The sequence below is a fragment of the Protopterus annectens genome, chromosome 1.part1, assembly GCF_019279795.1.
Source record: "Protopterus annectens isolate FY-2018-M chromosome 1.part1, PAN1.0, whole genome shotgun sequence".
Classification (NCBI taxonomy): domain Eukaryota; kingdom Metazoa; phylum Chordata; order Ceratodontiformes; family Protopteridae; genus Protopterus; species Protopterus annectens.
In genome coordinates, this window is record NC_056726.1 from 1,355,658,697 (window position 1) to 1,355,675,439 (window position 16,743).

Here is a 16,743-nt window from a genome sequence, read left to right on the forward strand (position 1 = left end):
TTCCAAGGCTCCCTCCCCCCCTCCCGGGTCCTTTGCTTTTTCTTCCAGTACAAAAAACCGAAAAAACAGTCTGACTACAGCATTTGATATGCTTATGTTTCGCCTTTAGTTTTAATGTGATAGAGGTGTTCATAAATTCTGTTTTTTAAACTTGCACTCGGTCTTCCTTACATAGAAGGCATCACATTTTTACACTGAGCAAAGTATATAACCCAAATACTGTCACAATTAGTAAATGTTCTAGCTTGTATATACCTGCCCCTACCTCTAATGCACACAGACTCACTATTGATTAGGTATGGGCACTGAGCGCAAGCCCCACATTTATACGTACCAACCTTTTTTCTACGTAAAACATTTTTACTTTTACCTTGTTCAAGAATTTCTTTAATGTTGTTCCCCTTCCTGAACACAAATCCTCTTCAAGTAAAAAAAAAAAAATAGCAAATCTTTCCCAATTATTCAGTGTAATATTTTTAATAAGATTTTCATCACTGTTCTAATTCAGTACCAAAGCTCCTTTAAAATTAGTGTTATTCCCAACGCCTTTATTACACATGTCTATACCATTCTCATATTTAGAATTACATTGTTTCAATTTAACATTCTTTCCCTAAAATAGGGGCATATCTATCCTTCCTGCCTTCTTTTACCTCATTCATCACATCTTCTAACATCTGATATGGATAGTTCCTCTCCAAGAGCATATTCTTAAGCTTTGCACATACGTAAATAAAGTCTTGTTCTCCTGAGGTCATTCTTGATACCCTTATAAGCTGCCCCTTCACTATGCTTCTCTATAAGGTTGGGCACTAGTGAAATATATTTAACAGTTTGAAAAAGTGCCTTTGCTGTATACAATGGATTTAGACCCTAAACCATTTTCATCCTTTTGTATTTTGCCATCTAAGTCGATACATCTCTAGAAATCTTATAAGTAAATTAAAAAAATATATATATATACTCAAACTCCATCAGTTTTTCTTCTATGTTGTTGTTTGTCTTTTTGGCTTTTCCCGGTTAGGGGTCACCACAGCGGAACTCTGGTCCACTAATGATTGGCAGTAGATTTTTTTTTTTATGGTGCCGAGTTGCCAGCCCGACGCCCAACCTTCAGTGAAGGCACGCCCATTCATGCATGTCTTTCGGAGGCCACTCTACTGCGGGGAGGACATGCAGACTCTGCACAGAAGGCACTTCAGCCGAGAATCGAACAGGAGAACCTCTTGCTGTGAGGCAACAATGCTACCGCTGTACCACCGCGGATCCATTCGTTTTTCTTCTATACCAATCCAAAACATGCAAATGTCATCAAAGTACTGTTTATAATACTTCCAATAAACTTCTCTTCCCACATATAAAGCACTATATTTGCATAGGTGGGGGCACAACATGCTCCCATCGCTACCCTACTTTTCTGCTTAAAGAACTCTCCCTCAAAATGAAAAAAAAAATTTCTCTACACCAACTCCACGAATTCCAAACAAATTCTGAATTCATCACCATTAAACCCACATTTCTCTACTAAAGCCTCTTTAAACGTATGCAGTCCAATAATGTGTGGTAGTGACAAACTTCAACTCTTTATAACTCGCACTTTATACTCTTCAGGAAATCCCATAAGTCTTTTAAAATACCTGTCTGGTCTGTCCATATGCTCTTAAACTTGTGGTCTAAGTATTTCACTAATGGGTAGGTCTTGGAGCCATTAGCAGCTACATTTGGCCAAAGAGGAGGATCCGAGACATTTTTGTGAGTTTTAGGGATTCTGAAAATTGATGGATTGATAGGTTTTTCCATCCAGAGAAAATTACAAGTATCCAGATCTATCATTCCTTTCATAAGTAAGTCCTTCAGTATAAAATTTGTTTTATGATAGGCAATGTTTATTTCAGTAATAGAAACTCTGGAATGTTTATTCTTGTCACCCAATATGTCTATCGTTTTTCATGTGTAAAGCATAGAGTCCATAATGGATATCCCTCCCCCTATATCAGTTTTCATAACCCTTAAATATTTATTCTTCCAGAGTTCATCCACTAATAGTCTTTCTTCTAAAAGGAGAGTAGGATATATCTTGACTGTTGTGTAAAACTTCCCTAAGTTCATTTTCAACCACCATTTCAAAATTCCAAAGTTGTGGGTGCACCGGGGGGATTTTAAGTGCTTTTCTCTTTCAGAAAGTTTTGCTGTTTTCTATCAAAAGAATTATCAGGAAATATTAATTCTAAATCCTTTTTCCTGTTGAAGAATTTAAGGTCGACTAGTACGTTACTCACATCACTTTTTCTACTCTGAATAAACTTAAGACCTTTCATAAACAGGTTAAAAACACTTTAATTCAATGACACTGTAATTAAAGATATTAAAATTCCTGCAGGTAAACGTAATCCTTCTTGTGTAATCTGTTAATCCTCCATTTCCCAATCATTTGAACCTCTCACTCTATTTTCATCCTTCAAATTCAACCTTGTATTTAGTATCTCTCCAACCCCCCCCCCCCCATTTGTAATTGTAGTAGGTTGCCTTGTTTTGCTCTCTAACTTCTCTGTAGTCTGTAGGGGAGAGAATTCCAAAGGGTCGTTAATGTTGAAGTTATTAAAATTACCATATGTCTCTGCTTGACCTCTCTGTAGTGTCTGGCCTTCCCCAATAGGGTTTTCAATAATCTCATAGTTCATAGAACTATATGAATTTCTATTCTCCTTACAAAAATCTTGGTCTGGAGTAACTGTGATTTTCTTGATATTCAGTTGTATCCCTTTCAAGTTTTTATATTTCCTTTTAACTATAAATACACATTTCTCATCAATGTTCCCCTTAATATTCTGATATTAGACCTTTTCATTGTCCACTGTAAATAGTATATAATTAATATTCAACTTACCATCACCTCAGTGTGCTTAAATAGTATTTCCATTTCTGTTTGTTTCATAATTTCAAAGCCACATAAATCCAAAATTTGAATGAGTTCCTTATGAAATTTGGAGCATTCCACTTCATTATTATGGTACTTAATTACTCTTTAAGTCTTTTTAGAACCAAACCTCTGTTAATTCATTCATTTAAATAACTATTATTTATGCATAGTTTTATGTCTGAGCATGTAATCATACACTGTATTAAGACTGGTGTCATAGCAATCGACATGAACATCATTGGCATGAATATGTTCTGTCTTTGAAAAAGAAAATTTGTCTGTAAGCCAGTCATCCAAGCAATGAAAAGAATCAGTGTTCATAGAATTACCACTCTGGCAATCACACTGACAGTGTTTAGAGTGGGGAAAAAGTCACCTTTCCTTTGTAGTTGCTGTTCTTTAGGAGCCAAGCTTTCCACCAATGTTCTTCTATCATTAGAACTATTCTGACCCTAGTATTGTGTGGAAAAAATGTTAGGGTAACCACTGCAACAAGAATATAGAGGTTCAACATCCGTCCGTAATGCCACCATTCCTCTGCAAGACAACGTCTGGTTCACAACTTTATCTAGCAAGGGTCTTTCATGCCATCACTTCTGGTTTCCAGGGATTGTACCCATGGAAACCCTCGTCACGGACGTATTCATGAACTGAGGCAGTAAATTAACTAACTGGGTAAGCTTGCCAAGTATTTTGCAAAACTTTGCAACACTAGAGAAGCTTCCCTGATTGGGAAGCTAACCTAGACCTCTGAATCCTCCACAAAAACCATCAAACACCAAAGCAAAAGAGGAGAAGACAGCACCAACCCAACTACAACGCAAAGCCTGTAGTAACTTTAAAAAAAAAAAAAAAAAAAAAAAACAGTAAGGCACTGCAGAGGAATCCAGGAACCACTCAGGAACGTCTGTTGTAATAAAAACAATGTTTATTAATACAAGTTGCACACACAAAACACATTGAATGGGGCTAAGATATTAAATAGAAGCTGGGAATTAGGTTAAAAGACCCAAGTGTTTCTTTTTACCTAATTTGCTTCCCTTCTCTTTTGCACTGACCAATTTTTTTTCTTCTGTTCTCTCTCTCTTCACTGAAGTGCCTGTATTTCTTAATACCAAAAAAAGAAGGAAGAAAGGCATTTGTTTACTATAACTTGTTTTAGTCGAGCTACAAGGTGGTGAGCATTTTGCATCTACCCTGTGCTAATTTCAAAGCTGTGGAGAGAATCTACAAAAATAAGTGCCATTTTTCAATGTATTCTGACTTATAACTGCATTTGTTTTTGATTAACTGTTCTGTTTTATTAACTTGCATTACATCTGCACTGTATTTTTTCACTGTTTTACTGTTATGCCATTTAATTAACTGAGTGTGAACTGTTCTGCTATTATATTTAAATGTGCATCTGTTTTCCTGTGTTAAATTGACCTAAACAGAGTTTAAATATCTTTAGCATAGTCTGGTTGCAGGTTTTGCTGTATCCAGATCTGGCTGTGTGATTCCCGTATTTCCTGCTATGCCATCTTGTGTTGGCTAGGGCCTACCTGCACTTAGTGGGAATAAGTGAACAGGTTGGAACTGTTCTGGCATAGGGTGTTTAGCTAAGAGCTCAGAGACAAGGGTTGATTGGTCAATTCCAGTGTTTATATTTTACTTTCATTTTTATGGTACTTAAACCCAGAGTTGCATGGGTTTGCGCTTGTTTGAGCGTCACACACCACTGCTGTGCTGTTTAACCCTTTGCGAGGAATCTCAGCTGCTTTTTTTCCGTTACCAGCGCTCCTGTGTAAGTGAGGCCCTCCCTTGCAACTACTGTATTTATTTTATCCAGCCCTACTCACACCCATAGGTACTTTCTCAGATAGTACCCACTCTACTTTCCCTGACCTCTGTTCCACAAATTCTGTTAATTATGGATGAACATTTTCCTATGGTTTCTCTTGCTAGTCTGGTTGATATGAGCACCCTTTAGCAGTGTAGCAACTGCTTCATGCACATGGACAACCCTCTACTACTACCACCTAGGAACACAATATGTGAGAGGTGCAGTTACTTTAAGAATGTAGAATCTTTGCTTTCTCAATCACAAGCCAGTGCATCTGGGACTGAGAACGTTGTCTGCTCAAACACCACATCAATAACACCACCCACACCTGTACAACACACTTCCACATATGCAGAGGTTTTCAACAAAAACATACCTAAACAAAAGAGACCTCTGAGGCAAAAAGACACACAGACATCACAACCCATGGCACCAAACACCACACACAGGTACATACGTCTGTGTCTCAGAGCCTGTAAGACCCAGCATACTAGCCATAGGAGACTCTCGTGAGACACAAATGTGCCCCTCACCAGGCTAGATCAGGAGAAAGTCACGGTAAGTTGCTTGTCAGGTGCTAGAATCCACCATATCACACACACACTAAAGTCTCTCAACAGCAGGTACTGTTATGACTCTGTCATAGTCCATGTTGGTGTGAATGACTTGAGGTATACCTCTCTGGACTGTATGAAGAGAGAGACATGATTGAGCTCATTATACGAGTCCCAGGCATGCATGTCCCTAGCCTTAAGCAGCATCCTACCATCACCCAGAATGATGCCTTAGTGCAAACAGAAAATGATTGACTTTAACAATTGGCTTAGTTTCTGGGGTCATTCCAAGGAGATCCAGTACCTAACAGCCTTGGAGGACATGATTGACAGACCACTATGCTTTGCCAGAGATGGCCTTTATCTGTCTCCCCTGGGGTTCAGGCTTCTAGCAAAGGCTCTTGCCTCCCCATAGTGCCTTTTTTTAAGCAAAGTCATGAAGACAAAATTACTGATGCAAAAAATTCTTCTAAACGAAATTTAAAGGTCAGGCTGCTAAAACACTAGGAGTCTTAACATGAAACTACACTCATTGCAAGCATTCCTTGCCCTGGAAGATGCTGACATTTGTGCAGTCACTGAAACCTGGTTCAAAGCTGCGGAGAGCACACCAGCCTTACAAGGTTACTTGTCTTACCAAGCTTTCAGATCCCAAACGGAGGACTACAAAGCCAAAAGAGATGGAGTTTCAATATTTGTGAAATATGTACACACCTCCAGACTGGTCAAACAGTATGATATGCAGGAGACACTACAGGCGCAATTAACATTTGACAAAGTACCTATTCAAATCATAGCTAGCTACAAACCCACAACCATGACTCAGGACGCCAGCTCCACTTATCTGAACTTACTTGAATCCATCAAGATTCAACCATCTACCTGATGCTGGGCGACTTCAACTATCCAACCATAGAGTGGAAGACCTATGCTAGCCCAAACACAAACACCCAGAGATTTCCCGACTTCGTCAAAGCCAATGCATTGGATCAGCTGGGAAGCATCCCCATGAGAGGTGAAAATATCCTGGACCTGGTTCTAATCAACATGAGTAGCCACTGTAGGACTCCTACAATATCATCCTCCTTGGTAAGATCCAACCATAAAATGATCACATTCAAAGTCACCATATTCCCTGACCCCCACCTCCTTGCCAGGGTCAAACAAAAAAACTTTTCCTAAACTGACTACAACCTCCAGAGAGCAGGTATAAGCAGCTTCATGGCCACCATCCCTTCAGTTGGAGATAGCACTAATGTCCAAGCCTACATCAAAAAAGTATATGAGCACCTACATATCTGCATGGACTCAGCAGTACCTGACAGAACCAAATCATCTTCCTCAAGGAAGAGTAAGCCTGTCCAGTGGACAGCAGCAATAAACAAACCCTATAATAAAAGGGAAAAAAATTGCTGTCCAGGACCACGAAGGAGCAGGTGCAAAGTTGGAAGCAATCTCTCCTTTGTCTGAACAAGCAAATAAGGTCACTGGTGAAATCCTCTAAGGCTAACTTCGAATCCAAATTGGCTGCATCCGCTAAGGACGATCACAAGGCCTTCTTCACTTGTATCCATGATCTCAAAGGTAACACCCAAATCTGCTCTGAACTGGTGATCAAGAACACCACAAACACAACCACCATAGATATAGCCAACCTGCTGGTAGATAGATTCAGTGAAAACTTCACCACCCTCTCTTCTCCCCTCCCCATCAGTAAAACAGGACATCCCCAGCACCTGCCCCCCCTCCCCTCATCACCAGGGAGCAGGTCTTTAATGCCCTCTCAAAGAAAAAAATGCAGCTTCCATGGGACCCAACAACATCCCTGGCAGCATCCTACATGAATGCGGATAACAGCTCTCACCACCATTAGGCATTCTATTCAACCAAAGCCTGAGCACCGGCTTCATCCCAGCTGAATGGAGGACAATCAATGTCATCCCTGTACACAAAGGTGGGTCCACTGACCCAGACAATTATAGGCTCATCAGTCTAACTAGCCTGATCTGCAAGTCTGTGGAATGCATTATCGTGGACCATATAATCAAGGACATTGGCAACCTCCAAATGCTTGATCTCCCACAGTTTGGTTTTGTCAGAGGGAGATCATGCCTGTTAAACTTGGTCGACTTCTTTAAAGCAGGCACCAAAGCCATGGACGAGGGGAAGACTGTGCACAACGCCTACTTTGACCTAACCAAAGGTTTCAACACTATTCCCCACTCGGGCATAATAGATAAAATCTCCCAGCTAGGCATCAACCCGTATGTTATCAGATGGGTAACTAACTGGCTCACTGATAGAACGCACTCAGTTAAAATAGGGGAAGCCACCTCTAGTAGTAGACCTGTAACGAGCAGCGTACTCCAAGGATCGGTCTTGGGGACTCTACTGTTTGGGATGTACGTTTCTGAGGTGCAAGCCAAAACCAGTGCTCTGTAGCTGACCAAGTTTGCAGATGACTGCAAGCTGGGTGCTGTCTTAAATTCCCCTAGGGAAGTGAACATCCTCCAAGAAGGCCTTACCCAAACTAAGGACCGGTGCCAGAGTCATGGCCTCAAACTGAATGCCAAGAAATGCATCATTATCCCCTTTGGGGAAAGTGGCATCCCCACTAATTATTACATTAGTAACAACGTACTAAGCACACAGTCAGTCATGAGGGACTTGTGCGCCCAGGTTGATAAAAACATGACTTTTGGACCACCACATTGCCTCAGTTGTACAGAGGGATTTCTACGTGGCCCAACTTATAAGTAAGGGTATTTCATCCAGGAACAAGGAAACTCATTATTTAGTGTAGTGCCCCCTTCAGCATGTACTTTGCCAAGCACATGCAGCAGCTGGAGAGACAACAGAAGTTCCTGGCAAGGAAAATTCAGGGTCTCGAAACACCTATCGTATACAGATAGACTGAAAGCCCTGTCACTCTACTCCGTCTTGTACAGACTACTCAGAGGTGATCTGTGTCTTGCATACAAGGCCATCTCAGATCCAGCCTTGATGGAGTTGCTGCATATCCATAAGTCAAACTCCACTTGTGCAACCTGCATGCAAGGCCTCAACCTGGTCTGTGACATTAATAGAACTTGTTGGCAGGATAGAGTTGTCTCAAAGACTCCCCCATCTGTGGAATAGATTCCCTCTCCATGTCAAGCAGACGAACTCACTCCTCACTAGCCCTCTTTAAGAGGAACCTGGATGACTGGATAGGAAACGGAAAATTACAGGGCAAACAGGTGTGACTTTGTGGGAACATGGGTGAAATTCTCAGCTAGGCTTATAAGGGCCTCTGGGCCAATAGCCTAGTATAGACCTATGAACATACAAGAAAAAGTAAATTACTTTATTGTAAATTATATATTTTTATATTGTGGAACAAAATTCCACTCTTTCTACTAAGAGTTGTATTTCACAAATGCTGTCACTGCTTGCATTATCACATTTATTCACAAATTTCCATGTTGCTGGTCATCTTCCTCTTCATGGGTTCATAAGTATTTACTAGGCTAATGACTACTAGGGCCATTTTAAGCTTAGCCATGTATCACAAATCTCTGACAAGTTCTTGTACCCTTGATATGTCTAAGCATGGGCTTGGGAGATGAAACATTTACAAGAAGGGGCCTGGGAGATGAACCATTTACAGGTTGCCTGTGTCCACTAGAGACATAGGTGCCAAACAAGGGATGAATTTCCTCTTCTCCATCCAGTTAGTTGACCAAGTTGCACTTGAATTGGGTTAAGGTTGAGCTCTGCTTCACATGGATGGGGAGCCTGTTCCAGAGATGGGGTAGTCTCTCCATATCCATCTCTCAATTACAGATTCCGGTTCAAGTCAGCATTACTTTGATTCTTCTGGTCTACTCCTGCACTTCTCTCTCTCACTCAAGCATTTTCCTTTGGAACAGTGGAAAATGTTTCACTGGCAGAAGTCTGTATACTTTATTATTAGAGAGAGAAGCAGAGTCCCCTTGTGCTTGATGGTTAATGTTTTGTTGGACTAACTTCTGCATTTCCTACTTAGCCTGAGAAAATAAACTAGAAAAAGTGAAGAGCAAACATTAACTGGGAAGAATTGTGCACTGTTAAGCAAAAAAAAACATTTCAAGCTTCAGCTTTGGTGCAAGGCATGGCTTGTAATCTGGAGGAAAAAATAAGTCAAATGTGCTCAGAGGTGAATAAAATAAACAAAACACTGAAGGAGTATATGAGCTAACAAAAGGCTGGAAGTAATGCTTTAAGCAAATATTAAGATGAGCTGATCCATCCATTCATCCACAACCCCTTTTCACATTTTTACATATGTGGGGTCATGGTGTCACTTCAACAGTGACAGTCATCTAGAGCCAAAGTTCACAACACTGATTGACTAGCCCTGCGGTGGCATTCAGATGAGTTGATAAAACTGCAAAAATCAGAGGTTGAAATGAAGCAAAGGCTGGCAGAGTATGAGACTGCTCAAGAAGAGATTTTCAAAAAATGGTAGAATTAAAGGACAGCACATCAGGGATTTCTGATATTTTCTGCCTTGAATCTCTCATATCCCTTACAACATTCCTTGGTTACTGAAGGAAATCTGTTTCTCTTATGCTTGAAGTGGAAATTAGGACATTTTCCGCAAATACATTACTCTCTCCACCTTTTAATACTTTGCCCTTTTACCACAGTTTTGTCAGGAGCAACTCTTTCTGCTAGTAGGTTTCCATATTTACTAATAAAAGTCTTGGCTGCTTTCTCATGGCCAGATTTGGAGCATACACACAGTGTGCCCTTTTAGTTAGCAGTTCCTGCGGTGGAATACCAGTCGAGTTGCCTATTTGTTTTTTTATAAAATTAATACGGTCTCTTCCTCCTTGTTTCTCTGGTACAGCAGAACATTTAACATTTCCCACTGTACTCTGTCCTCTAATTCTATCATTTTTGAAGCAGCTGTTCTTGAGCAGTCAGATGTTTTTTCTTTATTGCAAACTCTGATTTTTACAATTTGTTTTTATCAGTTCATCTGAATATCTGTTTAAAGCTTCTTCCGTTTTTTCCGTTTTTTTATTGAGTTGATACACTCCTTCAGTGTCTTGTTTATTTTAATGTGCTATGAACACATTTGACTTTTATTCTCAATATTACTGGAAGCCACGTCTCTCACCAAAGCTGGAGCTTGAACTTTTTTTTTTTTTTTTTTTTTTTTTTTTTTTTTTTTTTTTTGCTGAAGAGCTGCAGGACTCTTCACAGCCTCTCTCTTCACTTTTTCTAGTTGATTTTCTTTCAGGCTGTTAGCTGCTTCTTTGCAAGCATCCAAGCAGTGTGCTTACTAGCCGGTAACTAAATTTTACCCAAGCTTGCAATATCACTGGCTGTTGTCCCTCAGTTTCTGTTTTCACACTGTGGGAACAGATTTAAGCTGTTGATCAGTGTGAAGCCATTTTGGAAGGCCATACTAGACTGTGTTATTGCTCTATATATTCTCAAGGTTTCTATTGAAACTATTGCTTATTAGCCAGTGCTAATGGTATGGAAGGATGAAGCCTCAACTGTGGCCCTGTAGACTTGAGTATGATTAGTAGCTCAGGTGTTTGATGGTACAAGCAGAGAGGATAGGCTTGTTTGATGAATGTGTGTGTGGGCGGGTGGCATGCAGATCTCTTGTCAGCCCTGGTGGAGACTTGGACTGGGGGGGCAAGAAATGTGGTTGCCCTGGGGCCCTTGGGTGAGATGCATCCTAAATGACAGACCTCATTGTCTGCAAAGCCATCTAACAATGTCAACATGCTTTGGGAGGTTATAGCATGGAAAGATCACAGCTTGAATTCATTGTGATAGTCCATTTACATTTCCCAGTAAAGGGTTTAATCAGGTAAATCTGGCCATTAAGACTGATCTTAACCACCCAGCAAAGGAACAAGGGACAGCCTTCACTGCAGTAGCTTCAGGAAAGGGGGAAATGAGGAGCCTGTCAGGAACTGACGTCTTTGGAAAATGGTGACAAAAAATATATATTGCTTATTGTTCAGTCTTAAGACAAGTTCATGCCTATTTGACCTGAATATGGACTTAAACATTTTCAAGATAAGAAAGAAACTAAAATAAATTAAGCATTGACAAAATCCTGGCAGGCAGCTTGGACGCTCTACTCTTTATCCACTGTCTATATAACCCTTTCCAGCAAATTCAACCAAGTTGAGCTGATATGAGCTTTGGTTTCCAAAAGCAGGCTGGTTCATATCCAGGGATATAAGGTCAACTATATTATTGTTAATTAGTTCAGCTGTAATACATTCTATACGCTTGTAAATAATACTAATTATAGATAAAGAAGCTTGTAATTTCCTGGGTCAGTAGAAGGACTACTTTTGTGCAAGGGCACCACAACACCTATTGCTCATAGCTGAGGGATATAACCAGTGGAGAAACTTAAGATGAAGAGTTGGTAAGATTTTCTTAGTTGGGATTTGGTGCTTCACAGCAGACATTCAGGTATTTTGTCAGGACCAGTGGAACTAGTATTTTTAATTTTGGAAAATGTTGAAAGGACTTGATCAGAAGTGACTTCAGGAGGGCAGGAGTGAGCAGGAAGGAAGAGAGACAGGAGAGAGTGGATGAGGTGAAATGTGAAGAGAACTTGTCCATGGAAGTTTAGCAATATCTTTGGAGTCAGACAAGGAAATACCATTGGTGATAAGTTCAGTTAAGAATCGCTCTTTTTACTGTGGCTGTTGCTGCACTCTCATGAAGTTGTTTGTTGTATCATGCACACATTTTATGGTGCATTTTCCCGCCTTAAGTTCAGTTTAAAATTTAACAGTTTTATTTTTCACAGCCTCAGTGGGGATCTTGGTTGCCATATTTTTTTCTGCTTGAGTTACCCATTTGACACTTAATAACTTTAAAGGCCTAGGTTGAAAAAGTATATACCTTTGCGCGAAATCTTTCTAGTATTCTGCTGTCCTTATTACTGCTTATACTGAGTCATGGAATCAGGTTGGCTCCACTCTCAGCATCAATACCGCTCAACCTCTTAGAGCAAGAAATCTGGATAAAGTCATAAAAGTGGGACAAAGGCCCAAAACTAGTGACAATTTTTAAATATTGCTCTTACAAACTTAGAAAGTTGATGGAATAACAGGTTTTGCATTAACATGGGTTTTCTGAAGGGTATGAAGTTTGAAACTCAAATGTCTGTCATTGTTTTCTAACTTCAATTTTTAATGATTTGCCACTAATTTACCAGAAAACCACAATTTTATGAAAAACAGACCAACAATATGGGGCGATTATCTGGACATTCTGTGAAAATCTGTACAGTTGCGAGGTATGCTCAGCATTCATGAAGACCACAGTTAGGTAATTGAGAGGGTGGTTATACAAATATTTACAGGAATCTTGCAGAATCTTTCTAGATTTTTGTGTGAAAAAGGTTGACAGTCAGGTTTCAAAGATGCCATCTCATGAACGCCTCTAAAAAGTAATGAGGTCACTTAGAGTGCCTGCTTTTAGAGAGATTGAGTTTGCTGTGGCAGTATTTTCAGCTGGTAAGTAAAAGGTTTCATTTTTTTTTTTTGTTTTGTTTTTTTGACTGAGTTAAGTATTTTTTCTGCTCCATAGAACCATACTGTGTGAAGTTGCATCCTGGCAAAGCAATTCATAGAAGCTTGTCAATACTGTAACAAATCCCAAAGATGTAGATGCTATTTGCCAATTTGGTTTACTAGTAAGTGGTGAAGAAAATAAATTCCTTAGTCTGTGCCATAGCTGATAGCTTTTCTCTCTCTTTTTCAGATATGGGCAGAACACGCTTATACAGTTTGAAGATTTTGGCAATCATAATGCTTTCAGATTTCTAAGGAAATACAGAGAAAAGTATTGTACATTCAATGATGACATTCAAGGTAGTCTTTGCTTCTTTTTCTGTAGTCTAAATCTCATCACAGTGTTGCTGAATGTGATTGTAAAGAAACTTTCTATGACATTATAGCTGCTGTAGTTTTTCTGCAAATTACTGATGATTTTAAAGTACAGTTTCTCATTTAAAATTACAGAAAACAATTTTTAACATAGCAATATTGCTTCTCTAGTGGAGAATGGAGGGCATTTCAGCAAATTTATACACGATTTTTAGTGTTTTATATTTTCAAACCACTTTACTGTATTATCACTTGTGACAGAGGCACATTTACATTCATGTAAAAATAATCAAACTGTATTAACAACAAACGTACTTCACATATATTGTTATATATCGTATAAACTAAGCAATATTACATAAATTATTCCGTTCCTAGTTTTTTTTAAACAAGAAACATCTTTATTAAACCATCACTTACTACACAACCAGTCATACATACATTTATATAAATTAAAACAAGCCACACTGACACAATCCTTTTTGCAAGCATTTTACATCACAAACCATACTGACACACTCCCAGTTGCAAACATTATACAAAGGTTCATAGGTTTATACTAGGCTATCTGCCCTAAGGCATTTATAAGCCTAGCCCAAAGTTTTGTGGCTTACGCCACCCCTTATATGAAAAAATACTGTGCCCATTAGTTTGTTGTGCCTCCGTCCAGCAGTGACACAGAGATGATTCCCGGGGTAAACCTACGATCTTCCATCCACAGGTCAAGATTTCTCTTGAACAGTGCCAGCGAGGTGCTCTGCCTCACATGGACCGGGATTTTATTCCACAGCATAGGGAGTCTCTGAGTGATAAATCTATCCCTCCAGCACGTCCTATTTATATCCGTGCTAAGGTTTAAGTCGCTTGCTCTAGTGGTTTTGGTGGATTTGGATTTTTTGAGGTGGAGCATGTCCATTAATTCGGGGTTGGACATGGCCTTGTATGTCAGGCACATGTCACCTCTGAGCAGACGGTATGCAACTGAATAGAGCTGGAGTTTCTTCAATCTGGCAGCATATGACATATTTTGGAGTCCCTTTATCCTTTTGGTGAGGAACTTTTGGGGTCTCTCTAATTGCTGCAGATGTCGGGTGAGATACATCCCGAATGGGGCATTGTACTCGATCATTGGTCTGATAAGTGAAGAGTACAGGGGAACAATGACCTCACTAGATCTGGATGTGAATCCCTTCATGATCAGGTGGGTAATGTAGAAGGTCTTTCTAACCACTTTAGCAATGTGAGTGTCAAAAGAAAGGCCACTGTCAACCTGGGTCCCCAGGTCCCTGATAACCTCTTCTGTGCTTAGTGGGTTGCCGCCTATATGGTAGCTTGGGGTTACCTTGTTTTTCCCGAAGGGTATGACTATACATTTTTTGGCGTTTAACTTCAGGCCATGGCTCTGGCACCAGCTATCTGTTTCCGTGAGTCCCTTCTGAAGGATATCCGTGTCCGATGCACTTTACACAATGGCGCCCAGTTTGCAGTCGTCTGCAAACTTTGTCAGCCAAAGTCCTCCCATGTTGGCCTGTACTTCTGAGAAGTAGATGCCGAACAATAGGGGGCCAAGGACCGAGCCCTGTGGGACACCACTTGTGACCGGCTTGGAGTCTGACGTAGCGCCAGCAACTCTAACCCTGTGGGTTCTGTCCTTAAGCCAGTTTGCAACCCATCTTGTGACATATGGGTTTACATTTAAGCTGGTAAGTTTTTCTACAATACCCGAGTGGGGAATTGTGTCGAAAGCCTTTGCAAGGTCAAGGTAGACTGTATGGACTGCCTTTCCCTCATCAATGGCCTTGGTGACTGTTTCGAAGAAGTCGACCAAGTTCAAAAGGCATGATCTGCCCTTGACGAAGCCAAACTGGGTCGGGTCCAATGTCTGCAAGTCCCCTATATCTTTGTTTATGAGCTCCATTGTGATCCTCTCCATAGCTTTGCAGACTAGACTTGTTAAGCTTATGGGGCGGTAATTACCAGGGTCCGTAGAGGCACCGCCTTTGTGGAGTGGGACCACAGTTGCCGACGCCACTCCTTGGGCATGTATCCTGTGGTAAGGCTGAGATTAAACAGCTGCCTTATGTGCGGGTTTAATTCCTCATTTAGCTCGTGTAGCACACAGCCGGGGACACCATCCGGTCCCATTGATGCTGTGTTTTTAGCTTTAGAGAGAGCAGCTTTCACCTGCGCATTTGAGATGTCTGGGAGGCTACACTCCGCTGGGATAGTTATCTCTCCTTTAGGGGGGGGGGGTGAAGTTTGCACTGAACCTGTCTGCCAGTATGTTGGCAATGTCTGCGGGTTCAGTGATTTTTGTATCATTTTGGACTAATTCTGAGCATATCTGGGAGTTTCCACCCAGGTTCCTAACATAGCTGAAAAAGGCCTTATGATTGTCCTTTGAATCCATGGCAATTTTTCTCTCAAAATTGGCCTTAGTTGATTTTATGAGTGCTCGTATTTTTTTTTTTTACTAATAATGATCAGGGGTGACTTCCCTTTTATGGATTTTGTTCTATCATGTAATAGCTTTCATCACTTATAATCTACCCGAGCTCATTTAAGTCCTGCCACCTTTTAAACCTCATCCCTTCCTTATATGTATTGTTCCCTCATTTCCCATTTTTTCCTATGTAATTTGCTCCTTCCCCTTTCTAAAGATCTCACTTCCAGCTGTTTTATCACTTACTATATTCACTACTTCCAGTATAGTTTTAGATTTTAATTTACATTTTCTAGTAATTGCTTTTTTGGCAGCCACCATTATTAGACACAGCAAGGCCTTACCATGTGTAGGCAATTCCCATTCTGTATCATAGCTCAGAAAAATCATCTCCCTTGTCAAACCAATCTTGCCCACCCAGCAGGGAATCCTTAAAGTCCGCCAACTCACTGTACTTCCCAAAAATATGTTCCCAATTACCTCTTTCTTCCCCTTCACACCTCCAACATTTGCTGTCTGCCTGAGGAAAAATTCTCTGGCATCTACTTAGGGTATAAAAATATCTATGCAAATGTTTTGTTGCATATTTGGGAGACGCACATATATCCCCTCATTGTTTTTTTGTGAATTGCTTATCCAATCTCTCTTCCCAATCCTTTCTAACCAGTTTTGATTGATTCTTATAGTTATGCAATATTTTATAAGCTCTACTAGTTATTCCTTTTTTAATGGCAGCTTTTGTTCTAAGCACTATTAACTCTACCAGTGCTGGTCTTTCATTTATCTCTCCCCCATTTCTCTCTCTTTGCCTATACTCTGATATCAATCCCTGACAGGGAAGGCAATCTCTAACCTGCGGTCCAAATAAATTCTTGTCATATTTCCATTCTATCATCTCTCTCTCTCTCTAGTTATTTGCTCCCATTACCTTGGTTCCTTTTCCAGTTTTCTCCAGTAAAATCCAGCCCCCTCTTGCCTATTGTCTGTATCCCTAATTGCTGTCATCCCTATCGGCAGAATCTCCTTTCTCCATTCCTCTGTTGGTTTAGTTAGAATACTTTCTGCTACTTTATGGATGTAACATTCTGTATGATTGTTAT

The 16,743-nt window shown here is 40.3% G+C and overlaps 1 protein-coding gene across 8 annotated transcripts in view; it reads left to right on the forward strand.

Annotated features, from left to right (window-relative positions):
- Nucleotides 1–16,743, forward strand: part of ME2 (malic enzyme 2) — a 1,978,505-nt gene that overhangs the window by 1,132,621 nt on the left and 829,141 nt on the right. For all 8 annotated transcript variants that reach the window (XM_044082071.1, XM_044082092.1, XM_044082073.1 and 5 more), the window contains one exon: nt 13,076–13,185. In XM_044082071.1, coding sequence (XP_043938006.1) covers nt 13,076–13,185 — 110 coding nt within the window. The remainder of the gene's footprint in view (nt 1–13,075; nt 13,186–16,743) is intronic.